Source organism: Physeter macrocephalus, chromosome 6 (genome assembly GCF_002837175.3).
Source record: "Physeter macrocephalus isolate SW-GA chromosome 6, ASM283717v5, whole genome shotgun sequence".
Classification (NCBI taxonomy): domain Eukaryota; kingdom Metazoa; phylum Chordata; class Mammalia; order Artiodactyla; family Physeteridae; genus Physeter; species Physeter macrocephalus.
The window spans coordinates 84,574,604-84,594,865 of NC_041219.1; the positions used below are offsets into that span (position 1 = coordinate 84,574,604).

The 20,262-nt window shown below is 50.1% G+C and overlaps 1 protein-coding gene across 1 annotated transcript; it reads right to left on the minus strand.

The window, feature by feature from the left end:
• Positions 1-1,957: 1,957 nt before the first annotated feature.
• On the minus strand, positions 1,958-19,422 carry KIF5A (kinesin family member 5A). The gene is made up of 28 exons (XM_028491203.1): positions 19,340-19,422; positions 19,172-19,245; positions 18,670-18,774; positions 18,369-18,417; positions 17,875-17,930; positions 17,539-17,626; positions 17,126-17,250; positions 16,520-16,624; positions 16,047-16,195; positions 15,793-15,941; positions 15,336-15,511; positions 14,488-14,556; positions 13,906-14,112; positions 13,453-13,599; positions 12,654-12,842; positions 12,171-12,288; positions 11,732-11,796; positions 11,512-11,621; positions 11,024-11,125; positions 10,464-10,524; positions 10,143-10,214; positions 9,876-9,980; positions 7,063-7,279; positions 6,668-6,821; positions 6,269-6,351; positions 5,832-5,859; positions 5,259-5,373; positions 1,958-4,277 (listed from the first exon to the last, which is right to left on the minus strand). The coding sequence occupies exons 1-27, from the start codon at positions 19,353-19,355 to the stop codon at positions 5,295-5,297; spliced, it is 2,898 nt and encodes a 965-aa protein (XP_028347004.1). The 5' UTR covers positions 19,356-19,422; the 3' UTR covers positions 1,958-4,277; positions 5,259-5,294.
• Between the last annotated feature and the right edge of the window lie 840 nt (positions 19,423-20,262).

A 20,262-nucleotide genomic window follows, 5' to 3' on the forward strand; every position in this document is an offset into this window, starting at 1 on the left:
GGTGGCCAGAGAAGTAAAAGGGGCCAGGAGAGCAGGGTCACAAAAGCCAAGGGAGTTGAATTTCAAGAAGGAAGGAATGGAGAGCAGTGTCAAATGTCATGGAAAGGTGAGGCAAGACATGGAGGGAGCAGTGCCCATTGTCTTTGGTAACTAGTGACCTTTGGAAAGCACTTTCAGCAGAACAAGAGCCAGATCCAGGAGGGCTGAAGGATGAATAGGAGTTGAGGAAGTGGGGAAGGGAAGCGTGGGACTTCATCAGGAAATCTGGTTGTGAGAAAACAAGGTGGGGAGTGGCTTATAGAGAAACACAGTAAAACACACTTTTTTTTTTTTTTTTTTTTTTTGCGGTACGCGGGCCTCTCACTGCTGTGGCCTCTCCCGTTGCGGAGCACAGGCTCCAGACGCGCAGGCTCAGCGGCCATGGCTCACGGGCCCAGCCGCTCCACGGCATGTGGGATCTTTGCGGACCGGGGCACGAACCCGTGTCCCCTGCATCGGCAGGCGGACTCTCAACCACTGCACCACCAGGGAAGCCCAGTAAAACACACTTTTAAGGGAGACCTTACCAAGGACAAGGGAAGAAATCACTGAGACGGAAGTTAATGAAGAAAATGCAAACTGCCCAAGTCTGCATCACTTTTAGTTATTTTATATATTTTTGTTTTAGCTCCTTTCCTAATTTTTATTGGAGTATAGTTGCTTTACAATGTTATGTGTTTCTACTGTACAGCTATACATATACATATATCCCCTCTTTTTTGGATTTCCTTCCCATTTAGGTCACCACAGAGCACTGAGTAGAGTTCCCTGTGCTATACAGTAGGTTCTCATTAGTTATTTTACATATTGAGTCTTTGTAAGTACCTCAGGAATGAAGATCTAGAAGGGCCTTGATTTAGTCCAGAGAAGGGAGATTTATCACTTGTAAGACGGGAGAAAGCAAAGGGATCTGTGTAGACAGAGGTAAGTGTGTAGGTGGGGCGGGGTGGAGATGAAGAATTTCACACACTCAGTCACCTTAATTTACCCTTTAAAACAGACAAAGTTGTTGCCTAAAAGAGGAGGGTGAGAAGGGATCTTGAGGAGTGAGGGTTTAGACCGGATGCTCTGGAGAGTGGGAGAGAAAACAGCGGGGACACACAGAAGGAACGTTAAACCAGCACCAAAGGTCCAGTTACCTCTGGGGCTCTTTGTTTTTAATTGCCCCAGTGTTTTGGTCGTGTGGCTTTCTCCACTTATCTCAGACACTTTGAAGTAAGAGCAGAGAAGACAGGTAGGGCTATGCTCTAAAATGGGGGTTAGAAGGGTGATTGTGGTAAACAATCTTGGGACAAGAGAGCTGAGCTCTTGGCGAGGGAGGGATGCAGATGCACTAGAGGGATGGAACTGATGCTGGGGCTGAGGGTGGTCTGGGGAAAACAGTGAAGAAAACAGGATACAATTTTTTGTTAAAAATTACAAACAACCTAGATAGATGTCCACCACTAGTGGAATGGTTGAATAAATTATAGGATACGTTTATGAAAAATCATGTTTTGTTTTGTTTTTTGCGGTACACGGGCCTCTCACTGTTGTGGCCTCTCCCATTGCGGAGCACAGGCTCCGGACGCGCAGACTCAGCGGCCATGGCTCACGGGCCCAGCCACTCTGCGGCATGTGGGATCTTCCCGGACCGGGGCACGAACCCGTGTCCCTGCATCGGCAGGCGGACTCTCAACCACTGCGCCACCAGGGAAGCCCCCATGTACTTTTTAAATGAGGTACATATGTATCTTGACATGAAAAGATCTCTAGGACATACTGTCAAGTGGGGAAAAAAACCTGATCGTAAATATATGGAAAAACACCTGGAAGGATATATCCCACGCTGTCATAATGCCATTACATGCAGGGAAGGGAGTGAGACTGGGGAGGGATAAAGACTTAAGAACACCGGAGAGCCATCATCATTGAATTTATTTTATTTTAAAGGTATCTATGTACATCAAGTAAATACACACTGGGGTTGGTGCAGTTTGGTTTGTCTTCCACGCTGGCATGCAACATTTTGGCAGATGTGAGGGGGCAGGCCAGGTGCCCCTCGTGGAGACCCTGGCTCTCTGAAAGGAATGTGGTGAGGGGGTGGGAGGAGGGGGAGGAGGAGGATGTGGGGTGAAGCTTCTGGTGAAGGCTTTGTGTGTGTGTCGTTTCTTATTTATGTAAGTGAATTATATTTCCCTTACATCTTGCTAAAGAGAAGGCTGTTCCTCTGTCACCTCTCTCCTCATCTGCCCTACACCTTCACATTTTCTTCTGTGTTTTAAAAGAGTCATTTGGTGGCAAGATTGCATAAAGCTCACTGGATTCTTGGGTGCCCTGCTGGCCGATATTAGCACAAGTCTCCAGGTGCACAGGTATCTTCCTTCCTCTCCACTTGCGTCTGGAGACAGCGTGGCTCACCAACCCCACCCTTTCCCTCTTTGCTTGGGGCAGGGGAGCCAGATTGAACCCCTTTCCTCAGAGCAAGGGGGTTTTCAATCTACTCTACAGAATCCTTGGGGTCTCTTAAGGACTGTTCAAGGGCTCCTCAAGTAGTGAAGCATTTTCCACCAAACAACAAAAATGCAAACCGCCCAGGTCTGCGTCACTTTTAGCTATTCTTTATATCAGGGTTCTATATAAGATTGGTTCTGAAAAATGTATGAATATCACCGCCTTGGATTTACTCTACACCCCTCTGGTATATATTTTTTTTCCCTGCATTTCTCCTTAATTGCTAAAAAGGGCCTAACAGGTAAAGGGAGAAAGGACTTTTTCCCTTGAAGGAGTCACAGGCCAATACAGGCTGTATTTATCAGCTGACACTCACACTGAGCTTTCTTTCCTGACTTAGAAACTAGGTGATGGGTTGCCCTGCTACCCTGTTCTTCCATCCCAGATAAGACTGGCTATCTGGACACCAGGTTATATTTCTTGATTTGGACTGGCTTGTGACCTCCACTCTCCATCCCTGCAGTTACCTGGAAAGCCACCTTAGCACCATGTGGTAGGACAGGATATGAAAACAAAACAATAGTCCTGTCAATTCCATAGGGAGTGGGGGAGCCCCCTGGGTCAAGCCCTTGGGCTCCTCCACCTCTGGAAAATCTGCCCTGCCCTTTTCTTTAAAGTGCACTTAATACCAGAGGAGGACATTATAGAGGGAATTCTTTTCGGAAAAAAACATTTTTTAATGTGTATCATCGGGGAAAAGTCAGGCTCCAGCTTGAAAGGAAGGCATTTCGGGATACCTATTTTGCCAATGAACTGGAAGCCCCCAAACCAAAAGGTGGAGATGGCAAGAACATGCAGCCCAATATGGGACAGAGAAAGGAATCCAGCCCATCACTGTGGCAAAAAAATACTTAGGAATTTTCCAGTCTGTTTACCCCCAAAGCCAAAGAAGGAATCATTTTGCTTACGCTTGGCTATAACTATCACTGTGGACAGATGAGCAACCATTTGACAGATTGTTGGAAATGGGTTGGCCTCCTCAATTTTTCAAAATAATTTTAAGCAGCTTTGGGTTCTGGTCATGAGCTCTGGGGTAGAGAATATCAAAAGGAGTTTTGAGGAGAAAGGGAAGTGGTCCCTCGAGCAATCCATGTTCTTGGTTGTCCAGGGGGCACAGAAGAGGGAGGCAAAAGGCAGACTTCGGGGGGCAGAGGTGCACACCCAGAACCCCTCCGTTTGGGTGAGGGGCGTCTGAAGAAAATTCACCGTATAATTTAAGCAGTCCTTCCATTTTACCCTCCCCTGTGCTAAATGTGGAAGAGGAGGGAGGAAGAGTCTATTTCTGTATCTTCTCATGACGCTAAGACATTCTTCTGCTTAAGGCTTTGTGTGCGTGCGTGTGTGTGTGTGTGTGTGTGTGTGTGTGTGTGTGTGTGTGAAGGATCACAGCCCTCTAGCTCCCATTTTCCTTTTATCATCTCCGTGACTAACACCGTTCAGTGTGAGAGATGCATATATGAGAGAAAGAAGAAACGCTGACCCTCCTCCCTATGGCCCCAAATGAGGAGGGTATACTATGCTTAGAAATTGCTAAATACATCATTAGATACTAGAGAGTATGACAGAGAGAAGAGAGAGACATAGCAGCAGTTTTTGATATATAGATACAGAGTACAAAGAGATACAGAGTAAGAGAAGACATCAAACATAGTACAGTCAAACAACAAGGATTGGGGAAGGAGTTAGTATCAGAGACCACAGGTTTGCAGCATGCTGAGAGAAGAGGCCTCAGTCCCTCTTAGAAACTGGGGAAGAAAGAGAAAGAGGTTGTGAGGAACCACCTTGCAGCCCAGTTACTGAAGAGGAACAGGGTGGCATCTGTACCAACTTGGGTTTACAGTCCTGTTCCTTTGATATCAACAACCAGACGCCACCCTCCCAGCTCCTGCTCCTCCCCCCGCAGGCCTTCCCTAACTCTTCCTCCCCCATTCCTACTGCTTGCTTCTCATGCCTTTCTGCCTGTGTGTGCCTGGCCTGTTACTCTGGAAAACCCCTGGAGAGGGCTCAGCTTGGATGACGCCCACTGGGAGACTGGCCATGTTCTCTCATTTCTCGTTCTCCAAGGATCCAAGGTGGACAATAAAACAGGATCCCAGTGACCGTTTTGAGCCATAAAGCAACCCTGGCAAGAAGCCTGGTGACACACAAAAACCAGGAAGGTGCCTGTGCTTCTAGGAGAGCACAGGGAACGGGGGAGAGGACCCAGGACAGAGGTGAAGGTGGGGCTTGGAGGTGGGCACACAGCTGTTTTCCACCTCCACTAGCAAGATCGGAGGGGAGTGCTGATACAGCAGCTAGAGGAACAAAAAGTTAGATTTCCTGGGGCATTTGCTAAAGCTCATTGGTGACATATAAAGATATGAGGAGTATAGGACACAGAGATCTCCCAAGGTCTCCTAATAACTACTAGGTTCTGTGACCTGTATTGGGGCTCTAGATGGACACTGCCCTTGCCCACTTCTTTTGACATGTTGCAGCGACCCCTAGTGGCAGAAAGGCAGTACTGTGGTTCCCACTGTGGCCAAGCACAAGGCGGGAGGGGAGGCCAGTGCCTAGGGGACACCGGGCAGTTCTGATGTAGCCCCTGGGAGGGGACAGCAGGAGTTGAGGGACAACTATATAGTAAAAGTTTTGAGATGATTTTTTTAAAAGCAGGAGAAACAAAGAAGCTGAGGGCAAGAAAGGAGGCAACCTGAGGCTGGTCAGAGGAAGCGGCCTGAAACTACCTGAAAGTGCAGGTATGCAGCAGCCCGTGTGGGAGATTAGCTGGCTGCCGTCTCCTGGTGGAGAGGGAACAGCTTGGCCTGGTCTTCAGCCTCGTAGCCGCACGGCAGGTCACTCCTGGAAGAAGAGACCCAGCATGATCACAGCACTGTCAGCTCCGTATAAATGACAGCATTCCTGTCACTTTGCTCTCTCAGCATCCCTGTGAGATAATGAAGGGCAGGAATACAGGGCAAATCAAGGCCAGAGAGATAGAGCTGACTTGCCCAAGGTCACAAAGTTCCCAAAAGTAGGAGGGAAACCCAGGTCATCAGATGTCCATGGCGTTTTCTCCCAGCCCCCATAGCTGGCATGGGGAGGAACCATAGGGAGAATTGGAGGAGGGGACAGTGTTCTACACCAAGGCAGGGGATGACTGGACCTCCTGGACAACACAGTGATGGCGAGAATGGTTCTCATTCCCCCCCACCCTTTCCCCAAAGTCTCCGGCGAACCTCTAAGTAAGGCATGAGGGAAATGTAACCATTTCTTCTGGTCCCACCCAGAGAGCCCAAGAGCAGTGGCAACCCGCGTACCTATTGTCATTGATATCTGTGGCATTTCCTGAAGAGAACATCATGCAGAACACAAGATTGGAAGAAGGAAAAAAGAGATTGGGTGTTACTAACAGTCTCCTCAAACCCTCTGTCATCCTAATCCCTTGGAGAAAAAGGTAAGTGTCTTGGGAACATAGCTGCCATCTGGGTCTGTGGCACTCGTCTTCAACTACCCCAAGCTGCATCATTATTTTGTTTGAGAAAAAGCCTCCCTGAGCCCTCACAGAGGAGAGGAGAAGGGGAAAGGAAGGTAAGGGTTGGGACAGGCACGTGACCGGAGGAATCCACTTCTAAGCGTCCAAGACCCTGAAGGGATGCAGTGTTTTGAGCTGTAGGTGCAGGGTCACTTACTTTTCTGATACTTTTCAACTTGCCCTGGGGATCCCACAGGCTGGTTACCCATCTTTTTCACTCACCGTTGTCCATGTTGGCCTTCTGGTAGGAAGCCAAGGGGCCTCCAGAAGATGTAGCCCCACTGCTGGTACAGGAGTTTGCAAAGCTGGATGGAGCAGAGGAGAGAGATGCAACCTCTGGCACCCACCTTCCACTATTCCAAGGACCACTGATCCACACTCACCCTCAGGGATGAAGCCATCCACCCCTCCCATCCCCAGAGACCAGAGGACAACAAACATGGCCTCAGGCTGGGAGGGCAGATGCCCACCTTCTAATCAAAGGCACGAAGTTGAGAAAGGGTTAGAAATGAAGCTACTTAGGAAAAGAATTAAGTCTCACCCAATAATTAACCCAGTCTTATGCCTTATAGGGTGCAGAGAGCCTTGGGTTGGGACTTCAGCCCGCCCATGGTCACTCACTACATATCTGAGGTGGAGCTAGGTGCAGCCTGCAGGTACAAATTCTGGTAGTTCTGGAAGAGGCTGTTAGTGTAACTGATGCACTCAGGGCTCCGGGTGCCATAGGGGTTGGTGGGTGAAGATGCTGGGTAGTGGCCAGGCCGGACGGGTTTGGCTGCGGCAAAGAAAGGAAAATGACCGTGAAGAGGCTATTTGTTACCTTGCAGTTGCCCTGCAAGGTCATTTAGCTAGAGCTGAACTGAGTTGCATGTAAGGTAATTCACTTTTCTACTTTTTCGTAGTGGTGGTGGGGTGAGGCTGGGGTGGGGTTACACTGAGGAATTTGCTGGGTTCCCCCAGGTGGTGATCCCCCCTGTACGCACCCCCCCGCCTACTGACGCCCACTCCCCACTCACCAATCTGGGCAGAATGGCCCCGTTTGCCGGAGCTTTTGTACCGAACGGCCTCCTTGATGCGGTCCACCTCCTGCTGGTACCGGCGCTTGTCCTTCATGGCGCCCTCCTTGGCCTCCTTCAGTGCACCCTCCAGGGCCTTAACTCTCTCAGCCGTAGCCCTAAGTCGTTTTTCCAACTTAGGAAGCTCACAACGCAGATCTGCATTGTCACGTACCAGCTGTGGGACGAGCCCAAGCGAAGAGGCAGGGAAAGAGGCGAACAAGGCAGCAGAGTCGGGGGTGCGAGTGGGAGAGAGAATAAGGAAAAGTCATGTCAGGGAAGGTGGAGACCATGTGGTTTCCTCCAAAGGCCTCATTCCCTTTACCTAATTGCTGTTCTGGCCAGTTCTTTCCTTCTCCCTTTAGCAAACGGTGGTCAGGCATTAAAAAGTTACATCAGTTTCCAGACAGCAAAAACATGCCAACTCCTCTGTAGCCCAGAACTCTTGGGATAGCAAGAGTTCCAGTCTCCTCCTGGCCTAAACACCACCAACCCCGCAATATCTCACAGCTGGTGTCAGACCAACAGCCCCAGGGCAACCATGGGAATGAGGCCCTTCCCCCTCCCCCAGAGATGGCTTTGTGGGCATGCGCAAGGCGAGGCAGCAAGAGCACAGTAGCAGTTTGGAGGGTGGAGATGGTATTGAGTGCAGGTTAGGTGCAGTGTAGAGCAGGAGCAGAGCTGGAATACAGGAGCCCACGCACCACACACACACACACTCACACACACACACACACACACACACACACACACACACACACACGGCCGCCCCATAGGAAGGAAAGAAAATGTTTTGAAGTCTCACAAACATTTGTGCTCATTACCTTCATGTTCAAGGATTTCCTGGGCTGTCCCTCTCCCCATTTAAATTAAGCCACAGCGTGGCAGCAACCACCTTGCAGCCAGAAAAGGTTTCCTGATCTTTTTACAAGGTTTCACACAATGACTAGGGCCCTACAGATTGCAGGAGTCGGCCTTGGAAGGTATCAGGTAAATCAGTGCAGCAGGGAACACTGGGAGAATTGTCCCTTTAATTTTGGACAATTTACAGATTATAAACAATGTTTTGCTGTGACAATAACTTAGCTTAATTTGTAATAGGGTTATGGCCCTGGCTATTTAAGATTCTGTTGACTGAGAGGTTTCTACATCGCTCATGTTTTCCTTTCCAGTCTTGTGTCCCCTGAGGTAGGATATTAGGAGTCCTCTCTCCTATAGGTGAGTAGCTTTTGATCTCTGAGACTTAGAACAGAGGCAGAGCCTTCATGGGGGAAAAGGAAACAGCCTGTGATTTCCTGAAATGTGCCACAATGTGGATGAACCTGGAGGACATTACGCTAAGTGAAATGAACAAGTCACAAAAGGACAAATCCCAGATGATTCCACTTAGGTGAGATTCTTAGGGTAGTCAAAATTATAGAGACAAAGTAGAATGGGGGTTGCCAGGGGGTGGAGGAGCAGGGACTGAGGAGTTATTATTTAATGGGGATGGAGTTTCAGTTCTACAGGATGAAAAGACTTATGGAGAGGGATGGTGGTGATGGTTGCACAACATTACAAATGGATTTAAGGCCACCAAATGGTGCACTTAAAATGATTAAAGGTCATACATTTTATGTTATGTGTACTTTACTACAATGAAAAATTGGGGAAAAAACTCAATGTAATATGCATTTGGATTAAGAAGGAAAATGAACACAGAAATTAAAAAGAATGGCAAAACCGATGACAAATGTTTCTTCCCTTTCAACTTTTCTATAATGTTGTTCACACTGTTTTATAATAAGTAAAGGGGGAAAGATGGTACTAAAGCCCTCTGCAGGTCCAAATAAAATAAATAAACCCTGTGGACTATCCTTGGGCCACAGTTCTAGGATTTTCTTCATTATTTAAAAAAATAAGAAGGTGTACTGGGTGTTCACTATATATGCTGGGTATGGCACGGGGAAGAAAAGAAGTTGAAGCTGTAGTTTAATGAGAATATAGTTTAAAACGAATTTTAAGGTGGATTCAAAAAGAAGGGAATGAAGTATAGGTTAGGGTTTATTTTACGAATCAGTTAAAAGAGCCAGTTGACAATCTGTTGCATCTGTCTTCAAGGCTCAGCTATTTGGCACTAGCCAGGGTGCTCCTGCTCTATATGCACCAAACATTTCCTGTCCTGGCTCCTTTGGACTGCCCCTTCCACCTCCCCACCCCATACCTTTGAAACCCAGTCTTCCACCTAAGGAACCGCAGCAGCAAGGAGGGGGATAGAGAGGCAGCAACTTAATACACAGGAGTTTTCACTGGCCCTGACCAGGGGCCGTCTGGGCCGTCTGAGGACATCATGGAATTGCCCTGTGTGCCTGCCCCAGGCCTAGGCAAAGGGAGTCCTCTCCATGAGAGAAAGCCCAGCTTCCTGGCTTCTTGTCTCTCTGCTCTCTGTCTCTGGCTAACGTCTGACCAGTATTCCTTGTGTACACGGTCACGGCCCCATGCCTCTGAAACCTCTATCAGTTTCAACCTTTCCCTCCAACAGCGTAGGCCTGGGGAATTCCACTTTGAGCAGAGGCAGGCTGGGAGCTCTGGGAAAGGGAAAACAGGCATAGAACCAAGAACAGGGTAAAAGTGGAACCAAATATGGGATAAAGAAGGGATTAGTAGGAAAGGGAAAGGGGAGAAGTAAGGAAAACATGCAAGTAGATTTTCCTAAATCCAAGGGCCTCCAAAGATGTAGGTATCCTAGGCTCCTGGCCTCAAGAGTTCTCTTCACTCCTCACCCTCACTCTTACCTGTTTGTGAACCTTTGTAAGCTGTTCCAGGTTGTTCTCAAGAAAGGAAATCTTCTGCTTTTGGGAGTGAATCCCCCCACTGTCCTCGGGCTCCATTTCTGCACTCTGATGAGAGACAGAGGCAGGGGAAAGGTGTGGCTGTCCTGAGGCCAACTAGGTCCCACCCAGACCAGGCCAAGCCAGCCCCACTGAAGGCCACAGGGTCTGGAGAAGCCTGAGGACAGGGGGAGGATACGGGGCCTGGGAAGACCCCGAGACGGCACTCACTTTCTTGACTCGAGTCGTGACGTCTTGAACGAACAGCTTGCGAAGGTTGTGGAGGGTCTGGAGTTCCCGGGCCTGGAAACAATGATGAAAAATTGGGGGCCTCCAAATACCCGGTCACCGTTCCCCCTCCAAAATTATTGGACCCTTCAGTCTCTCTAGACAAGTGAGTCACTCATCCTTTAGGAAAAGGTGCGTCCTGATCATGCCACAGACTGACTTTGCAGAAAGGCAAGGAGGAACGGGGTGAGGAAGAAATCAGGAGGAAGAACTGAAGCCCACCACCCACACCCTGTAAACCTGGCAGAGAAGGAAACCACTCACAACTGTCTCCTCCAGACCCTTGAGGTCCTGCTTGGACTGCTCGTGTCGCTCATACAGAAATCTGGAGGAAGAGGGAAACAGAAGAATCCCTCAGGGCCTCCCTCTCTCCCCCGTCCTCCATTCCTTGGATCTATATTTTATTATTCTTTATTACACAAGTTACCCATGTTCACAGTGCAGAAATCAGAAAAGAAAAAACAAAGATAAGTAAACGAGTTCCATTAAAAGCCCATGATTCTACTACTTACAGATCAAACCACCGTGAACATTCTGGTGTCCATCTTTCCAGACTCTTCCCTGCATGCATATCCCACATAACTGTTATGGGATCATACCATTCCTACTGTTTTGTAACCTGCTTTTTACACGTCACAAAACATCACCCACATCCTTCCATGTCTGCTAATATTGAACGGAAGCCTCCCTTTTTCCCCCTTCCCCACCCCATCAAATTGTTCTTCTGAGGCACTTGCTTCCCGTGGTCACCTTATTCACATCTAGATTGTGTCTTGCCTCTGCAGTATGTCTGCATAGGGTCTGCAGGCAGACCCGTCACTCACGTCAGCTCCTGGAGTTTGGTGCTTTTCTCATGTTCTTCATTCTTCAGCTTCTCATAGTCAGCCTGAAGCTTCTCCAGCTCTAACTGGAGCTTCTGATTCAGGCTGCGGAGGGCAAGGAGGTATTGGGGAGAACAAAAAGATGTCAGCGAGAGGCAAAGAGAAGCCCAGCTCCTCAAACACTTTCCTTCTTCTACACGGGAGTCCTGGTGGTGTTGATGCATCTACCTTGGGGTATCAGAGGCAGATTCAGGCCACTGCTTCCATGACAGAGTGAGGGGCCCTGAGCTATCTAATCAGAATAGCCTTGCAGATAGGGACTAGTCCTCACTCCTTGTACCTCCTGGAGTTGGGCTGCAAAGTCGTGTCATTGTCAGGGGAATGACACGTGGAAGTTAAAGAACCGGATCCTGGTGCAAGAAGGAGCATCTGAGTAGGCACAGCAAGGGGAGGGGACCGGGTGGAGACGAGCCGCCCTGGGGAACTCTTACTCTTTGAGCTCATCAATGGTCTTCTGCTTCTCATTGATCTCGTCCCGGAGCCGGGCCAGCTGCCGGTGATGGGCCTCCCGGTGGCTGTCCATCTGCAGCTCCAGGGCCTTCTGCAAACAACCCCACCCCAAGCTCAAAGCTAGAGTCCCAGACACCCGCTCAGTTGAGGACCAGCACAGCCCTGCCGGGCCCCAGTCCTCCCCACGCCTTCCCCACTCACCTTCACGTCTTCTGAGTCCTGTGTGTCTGGCTCCTTATCCTTCAGGGCCACTTCATGCACAGTTTCTAAGGGAGAGAGGGGAAGACAGCTTACATCAGACCTACCTCCTCCGGACAGAACTTCACATTGTGACCAGAGCTCCAGGCAGAGCAAGGCACGTCTACCCAGAATGGGCCCACAGGGATGTTCTTCTGGGTGAGGATGGTCCAATTTCATACAGCAGGGACAAAGAACAATGGAGGGTTTATGGTTCATGGAAAATGAGCTACGTGCAAAAGCGTGATAAGCAGCATGTGAGTTGGACTCCACGATTTCAGTCTAATGCTTTGGTGAGTGTGCTGTTGGGTGGTTTCCTGTGATGTTTGTCACTTTCCCTCCCTGTCCCCTCTGCGATCTTAGATCCCAGGATGGGTGGGTTGGACGTTTAAGAGGGCCTCACCCTGGGCTTGGAGCTTGGCCAGCTCATCACTCAGGGAGTCATAGGACTCTTCCAGGTGCCGCTTCTTGAGCTCCACGCTCTGCATGTATTCCGTCAGGGAGCGGATCTTGGCCTCATGCTGGTGGGGTGAGGGTTCATGAGAGGAAGAAGATGGATGCAGCAAAGGACCCAACTCCAGGCAGTGCAGACCTCCATAAGCTCCAGCTCTCCTCCCTTCCTGCTACACCTCCCATGGGGATGCAGGGTCGAGGGACATTCCTCTGGAGACCCTTCCTTTAGACCCTCTCGGATCAGAGGGCAGTATCCCCCGATCCTTCACTTCTCTAGCCTGGACCCTCTCATGCTTCCTCCCAGCTCTTCTGTCCTCGACTTCAGTTGACCCTCGGCTCTTGACATAAACGTGGGTGCTAGGAGTTATCCCAAAGGCACAGAGTCGCCCGTCCTCTCCCACAGCACCCAAAGGCTCTGGACCTCCGCACTCACCTGGGAGATGAGAAGCTGGCAGGATGAGAGCTCCCGCCCAGTCACTTCCATCTTGCGGTGACATTCGACCTGGAGGTTCTCCAGCTGCCGGCACCTTTTAACCACAGACTTGACTTCCGATTTGATTTTGCTGATGTAGAGTCGGGCCACAGTGAACTCCTCCTCGATGGCCCCGCTGATCTCCACCGGCTGTGGGAGAGCAAGGGAGGGAGGAGGTGCCTCTCTGCTGCCGGGAAGCCCTTTATCCATTTCCTTCTACTCAGCCTAGCCCCCAGGCACACACACCCAGAGACACAGGGACTCGGGTGGGACGGGTATGTGCCAGGTGACTTCTAGCAGCTCTGTATCACCTGTCATTTCTCACTAAATCCCTCTCTCTGTGCTTAAAGATCCAATTCTGACAGTCACCTTCTTTCATCCTGTAGAGCAATAGGATATTCTGTAGTCAAACTGACCTGCTTGATCACCCAGATGGGTCACTGTCACTGCCACAGATCTGCATATACCATTCCTAATTTTGTGTTCCCATCTCCAAATCCTGCTATAAGCACATCTCCACTGCTTTTTTATTCAACAATGTGAATTTCAGTTGGTGTGTGGATTTAGAATGCGTATTTCAATTGAGTCTATGCAAACCTCTACCTGCTTTCCTGTGTCTAGTTTGCAGGCGTGTTTCCTCGATCTTTGGCACCCCCGCTTCCCAGTATCCCTGAGGGCCTGCATTGTCTCACCGGCACCTCCCACCAGTGCCCAGAACAAGAATGACCTGAACAAGGCTGCTGCCTCTTTCTCCACTCACCAGCTTAATCTCCCCGTTGCCCACGATGACACTGAACTCACTCAGGTCCTTCATCAGCCCGTTCAGTACCTCAGCAATTCGTTTTCGCTGGTGTCCACTGACCTCCTGTAGCCGCTGCAACTCAGACTCCAGGGACAGCATGGTGGCCTGGGGACAGCCCTTCAGGTCATCCCATAGCCATATTCCTGCTCCCCTCCCCAGCCCAGGCGGAGGCCTCTCCCTTCATGCATGACCCTGATGGCTGCTATGAAGAGAACACAAGCCCTGCAGAAGGGTCTGGAAGAGAGAGGGGTCAGAAGGGCAAAGTGCAGTGGAGGGGTGGGGGTGTGTCCCACGACACACTGAACGGCAGTGCAAAGGTGCAAACGTGATCCTGCCCTATCAGGAAGCAGAGGTCCCCCTTTGGATGTGGAGGATGTTCTGAGGCCAGGGAGCTCCTAGCCGGCTACTCACCACCTTCTGAGACAGCTCGTCCACCAGAAGCTGGTTCTGCTGGCTCTTCTCCTCCACCTCCTGGGACTTCTGGTCGTAGTTCATGGCCAGCTCCTCCAGTGCCTGCAGCACTTCCTTCACCTCCTCCTTCGCGGCGTCGTTCTCCGACTGCAGGTGGCTCAGCTCCTGCTGGACCTTCTCATTGTCTCCTCGAGTGGACACCAGCAGCTGCAAGGGAGGGGCGAGCCACGTGAGGGAGTCCTCTGCCAGCGACCACTTCGATGGCCCCTTGGTCTGGGGAAGCTGAGCCCCCCACCCAGGTATAGGTCTAGGAGAGAAGCAGGGGCCAAAGCAAGAGTCAAGAGGAAGCGGGCTTTCCGCTTCACAGAAGTAGGGCAACAGAATGAAGAAGCACCCAGAATCCGGCATCCGTGCTTTAAGCAAAACCCCAATTAAGTTTCCAGATTTCTATAGTCCTGGAGGGTGACTAACCCCTAAGTAGAATGCCCCTTCGTCCATCTTATCAGGAAAAGGTCTTTTTGATGCCTTTCAGGGATGAACACACAACCCTCTCCTCTCGTGTCTTGCCCTCCTTCCCATTACCTCTTCCTGGTCCAGCATCTGCTGCTTGAGCTTCTCTATGAGTTGGCTCTGTTGGTTGATCTCATCATCCTGTTGGAGGCAAAAGGGGTAAAGGCGGGGTGAAGGGAGCTACTCTTTCCAGTGTAGACTCACAGGGTTGGGGTACACGTGGATCCTGATAAAAATCCAGCTAGTTTAGGCTTTGATTTAGAAACTCCACATCCTAAGAAAAGAAAGAGGTCTTTCCCTCGGCTTCTTTCCTTGACCCCTGCCCTCATTTTTTAATCCCTTTCTTCCTAGAAGTTGGTATAACCTTGACAATGCACAGCAAAAGCCTTTAAATGTTCATATCCTTTAAGTGAGAAATCCCACTCTAGCGCTCCATTCTAATCAAACCATTCTAAAGCAAAGTCTTAGGCACAGGAGACAAAGATAGTCATTTCAGAGCTATTTATAATAGCAAGAACAACCAACCAACAAAACAAACAAACAAAAAACCCTGGAAGGCCTGTAAATAAGTAAATGGTTAAATACATTCTGATAAATGGACTGTTAGGCAGCTACTTTAAAATACTTTTATGAAGAATTGTTAACAAAGTAGGAAATTGCTCATTATATAACGAGGAATGAAAAAATCGGATGCAAAGTTACATACACAGTATAATCTCAATTGCGTGGCTTTATTTCTGAATGGTGGGAGGAGAAGATTTAAATTTTCTTCTATATATTTTTATTTATCTTCCACATTTTCAATAATGAACATTCATCTCTTTTAAAATCAGAAAAACGGCAGGATAAGCTACTTCTTTAGCCCCTCACTTACCATCCCACTGGGCTCTCACCTCTCTGCCCTGCCCGACTGTCCTCACCTTGTCATCAAGCTGCTTGTAGAGGCGGCGGATCTCCTCCTCGTACTTCTGGCGTTCCTCAGGCGCGATGCGCACCACGATGGATGAGTTGTCGTTCACGGGCGTCTCCTCGCAGAGCTCAGCCCCCAGGGTGGCATCCTCCCCGGCCAGGCGCTCTGTCTCTGGCACGTCCTCTCCTAGCAAAGGGACGGAACAAGGTGAGGGATGGGAGAAGGGACCGCTGCATCCGAGGGTCCTTCCTCCCTCACTGTACAACGCGGAGACCTCCAGGCCTCCATCTCTCTTGCCAAGTGGACCGTCAAGCTTTTGGGGGGTGGGGTTAAAGGCAGTCAAGCCGCTCTCGCTTTCTCTCATGACTGCTCTACTGCACCCCTCCGGAAACGCAGCAAGAGATCTCCCCCTTGGAGATCGTAGGAGCCCTCTCTGGCTCCCTGCACCCACAGGACCCGTTGCTAACCACTGCGCCACCGGCTCAGCTCTGTCTCCAGCTTTGCAATCGTCTCCTTCTGAGCCTTTGTCTTCTCCTTCTCCTTCTCATATTTCTTCTTCCACTGCTCGGCAGTCAACTCCAGATTCACGGAGGCAGTGTTCTTAATGGTCTTCGCCCTGGAGAGGAGAACGAAGAGATGAGACCTCCATTAAGGCGCACACGACCCTGAGGGGAGAGCGCAGCAGGGGCTGCGGCTGGGAGTAGGGGACCCTGCCACCGACCGCTGTCCAAACATCAGGGTGGACTTGGTCTCCGCATCGTTGTAGTTGGACGGTGAGCAGCAGATGAACATGGTTGTCCGGCAGTTTCCTCCCAAGGAGTCCTGGAGAATCCGTGTCATTTTGCTGTCACGATACGGAACGTAGCTTTTCTGGGGGAAGAGAGAGGCCGCAAATCAGAAAAAAAAATTCAACGGGAGAATCAGAAAGGATGGTGGGGGAGTTCCCTGGTTGCCTAGTGGTTAGGCTTCCGGGCTTTCACTGCTGTGGCCCGGGTTCAATCCCTGGTCAGGGAACTGAGATCCTGTAAGCTGCATGGCACAGCCAACAAAATAAAAAAAATAAAAATAAAGAAGGGACGGTGGTGCTGACTAGGGGCGGAGCAACCCATGAATTGGCATGATGAGGTGGGGCATTAGGAGAAGGCAGAAGACGGGGCGGGGCTCGAGGAGCGCGGACACCTAAGGAGCACTCACTGTGCCCTCAGCCAGCGCAGAGATCACGTTCCCCAGGGCTGACAGGGACTTGTTGATATTCTTGGCCTCGTCCAGCACGGCTCCCTCTGCTCCAGTCTTGCTGACCTACCAGGGCACGAAGGGGTGAGTATGTCGTGAGCGGCTGCAGAGGGAGGGGGCTCTCCCCACCTCTTCTCCACGTAAGGCTTAGTCCAAGGAGACGGGGAGAGGGAAAGAGGACAGAGAGGGCCCTACCTCTGTTCCCCTAAATGCTCTTGCTACAGACCTCACCCTCCCCCCCCCACACACACGTTATACGATTCCATTTATGTGCAATGTCCAGAAAGTCAAATCCAGAGTCAGAAAGTAGATTAGGGGTTGCCAGGGGATGGGGGAGGGGAGAAGAGGGCATGACTGTCAACAGGTGATGAAAATGTTCTGGAATTAGTGGTGATGATGCACAACCTTCCAAACATACTGAAAGTCACTGAATTGTACGCTTTAAAATGGTGAACTTCATGGCACGTGAATTCTAGCTCAATAAGAAAGTTATTTTGATTTACAAAAAGGCCACCCCCCCCCCAAGGCTTCCTTCCTTGCCCATCCCACCCTGACAGGACCCCCAACCTTCTCGCTCCCTGCCAGGTCCACTAGGTACAGCTTCCCACTGAGCTTCTGCTCGGTCTCCATATTCTCCTGCTTGATATTGATGAGGAAGATGCTATGGCTTCGAGAGCTGTGTTCATTCATGTCTGTAGGGGGGAGGGTGAAACAGTCCCTGTACCAACCCCTGCGGAACTGAAGCCCTCAGCCCCGGCTTCCACGGGCCACTGCCTCCACCCGCCAAGAGAGGGGGTGTCGGTCAGGACTAGCCTAGCCCCTACGTCTCCCCGGCAGCAGGTCTCAGGGTCACACAGACACGTGTCCCTCCTCCTCTGGAGGACACAGCCTTCCCTTGCTCACTTTCACGTCCCTCAGCCCCAAAGGGCACCGAGGAGAGGCAGACCCCACGCTCAAGAGCCCCTTGTCTCCCGACTCACTGGTGACAGCCACGTGACGGTTTGATTTTCCTTCATCAATCACATCTAAAATTTCTTCTGGGCTGGACACAAAGCGCTCGGTACAACCCTGTAGGGGGCAAATGGACAGTCACCCACGCACTTTGATCTGCAAATTAAATTACCTGCACAGTAACCAAATGGCCTCTCAAGACGGTGCCTCTTCCCAGGCTCCAGACTCTCCCCAGCCCCTTGGCATGTCTCAGCCCACCGGGATGTCCGCCCTCCAACTTCTGGGTGGGCCTTTGGTCTACCCTCCTCCTACACCTGCACTCCCAATACACTGGCCCCACCTGGGTGTCCCATCCCCACTCTCACCTTGACAAATGGCACTCGGTTCTTGTCCTCGTGCACAGACAGATTTGTCTTGGTCACTGAATCAAGACAATTCAGGGTGAGCAAGGCCAGCACTTCCAGCCCCCCACCTCCCCAACCCCTGAACGCTGCCGTCTACTCGGATGGTGGATTCTTCTATGGGCAAGAGGGAGGAAGACTCCCCTGTGAAGCCTAAACTCCCTGCACGCGCTTTAGGCTGTTTTTCCTCCTGCAGGATTCCAGCCCCAGGGCTGCAGCTAGACTCAGGCTGTTTATATGTGGGCCTGGGCATCTAAGCTCATCTTCTGACTGTTTCGGTTTGGGGAAATTCTTGGTGAGTGGAGGCAAGGGACATGAGTACAAGTGTGTGTGTCCTTGTGTGCCTGCTGCATCACTCACCAAACAGTACCAAAACCCAAGAGCCCAAAAGCAATGTGATCTTTCTCTGCCTTGCCCTCCTCACCCCTACCCACCCACTGGGGTTAAACACCACTCACCATCCAGAAGGTCACGGATTTTGTCCAGGTAAATCTCAAAGTAGGAAACCTGGTTGGGGAGAAAGGAGAAGTATGAAGTGAAGAGGGCCTATCTTAAATCTCATACAGGGATCTCAGGCTAATGCAACCCCCTCAAATGGTGGTGGTGGGAGGGAAAGGGCAGAAGAGACTATGTTGGCAGAGAAGAACTTAGGTAACTACGGTGGAGAATAAGTTGGGGCGCCAGGATCTCAGTGGGTTCATACTAGATCTTCCCCTCCCAGTCCCATAAGGGGATGCCCAGCAGTCATGCCCTGATCACCTTGATGTGGAACTCAAGGTTCTCATCCATGGAGTAGATGTGGTTGAAGATGTCTTGGGCAATTCGAGGAATGATTCCCATCAGCTGGGGGTCATGCAGCTTTCCCTGGGGAGTAAGGGTATTCTGGAATGAGGCTGGGCTCAGGAGGAATCAGACAACTCAGAGGTATGCAGAGGAACACAGAGGTAACAGCTGCTAAGGAGACTATCCTAACTTAGGGGATGGTCACTACCTTTTTAGTGGAAGGAGGAGGGAACTGAGCAGCCCTCTGGACTTTCATTGCTGCTGCTTTTCCAGGTGAAAAGAAGAAAACTGGAGTAGTGGAAAGGAGGGTGAACTGCAGCAGGCTGAAGGGATTCCGTTAAACTTCCACTATAACGCTGCCCTCCGTTCATCCTCTGTACCAGGCAGCCCTCAATTCCTAGATCTTTCCCCACTGAGATTCCCTGGCCTCCTATTAACACTCCCAGCTCCTCATTCCCATAAAAGTCAGAACCCTCACCTCCATAGTATGTGTCTTCCCTGAGGATGTCTGTCCATAAGCAAAAATGGTGCCATTGTAGCCGGCAAGGACATCTGAAGAGATGGCAGAGAAAGAACACTGGTAGAGAGAAGTGGGGTAGGGAATGAGGAGCCTGAAAAAAATACATTCTAAAAATACATTCATTACCTTTGACAATCTGCATGGCACACGCATGATAAACTTGCTCCTGAGTCGTGTTTGGGGGGAATACACGGTCAAAGATATATGGTTTCCCCTGGAATGGGAATAAAAGATGGCAGACATCAGTAGGCAGGTGTGAGGGAGGAGAAACACCTGAAAAGGCACCCGTTCTTCAACCTTCTGTACGCATGGACAATTATGGGGATGAGGGAAACTAAAGAGAGGCAAAATTTAGTACTGACATCAGGAGTTGTGTCTGTGGGGTAGAATGTCATTGAGGAGTGTCACACAGCGAGACTGCATGAGTGGATCTCAGTCTTGGTGTGATGACTTAGCACTCACCATCCCAGACCCCCAGCCTGGGAAGCCAAATGGGAAAAGACAAGAGGGCCACAGGCTGTGGAGAGTGAAGAACAATATATTAACATTAAAAAATCTACCACTAAGTTAAAAAATATCTTCCTCAATAGATCCATATGTCCTGATATGAAAAGATGTTGAAGATGTATTAAGTAAAAGATGCAAAGTTAGGGACAGATATATAGTATGTTGCCTATTGTGTAAATGAAATACACAAATACCGAACTACTGAGCTGTTGTGGAAATATTAACACAAGCTCTCTCTTTGTGAAAAGAATATATGAAATCAGAAATATAGGTCTCTGACTTCCCTGGTGGCACAGTGGTTAAGGAGACACCTGCCAATGCAGGGTACACAGGTTCAATCCCTGGTCCAGGAAGATCCCATATGCTATGGAGCAGCTAAGCCTGTGCACCACAACTACTGAGCCTGCGCTCTAGAGCCCGTGAGACACAACTACTGAAGCCTGCGTGCCTAGAGCCCATGCTCCGCAACAAGAGAAGCCACCGCAATGAGAAGCCCGCGCACTGCAATGAAGACCTAATGCAGCCAAAAATAAAATAATTAA

Excerpts from the sequence above, each read along its gene's own strand:
- KIF5A (XM_028491203.1), bottom strand. Across the intron at positions 10,525-11,023 it reads ACCAAACTCCAGGAGCTGAC|ATTTCTGTATGAGCGACACG; the intron begins GTGAGTGACGGG and ends CTCTTCCTCCAG. Across the intron at positions 6,352-6,667 it reads AGCTCCACCTCAGATATGTA|CTTTGCAAACTCCTGTACCA; the intron begins GTGAGTGACCAT and ends TGCTCCATCCAG.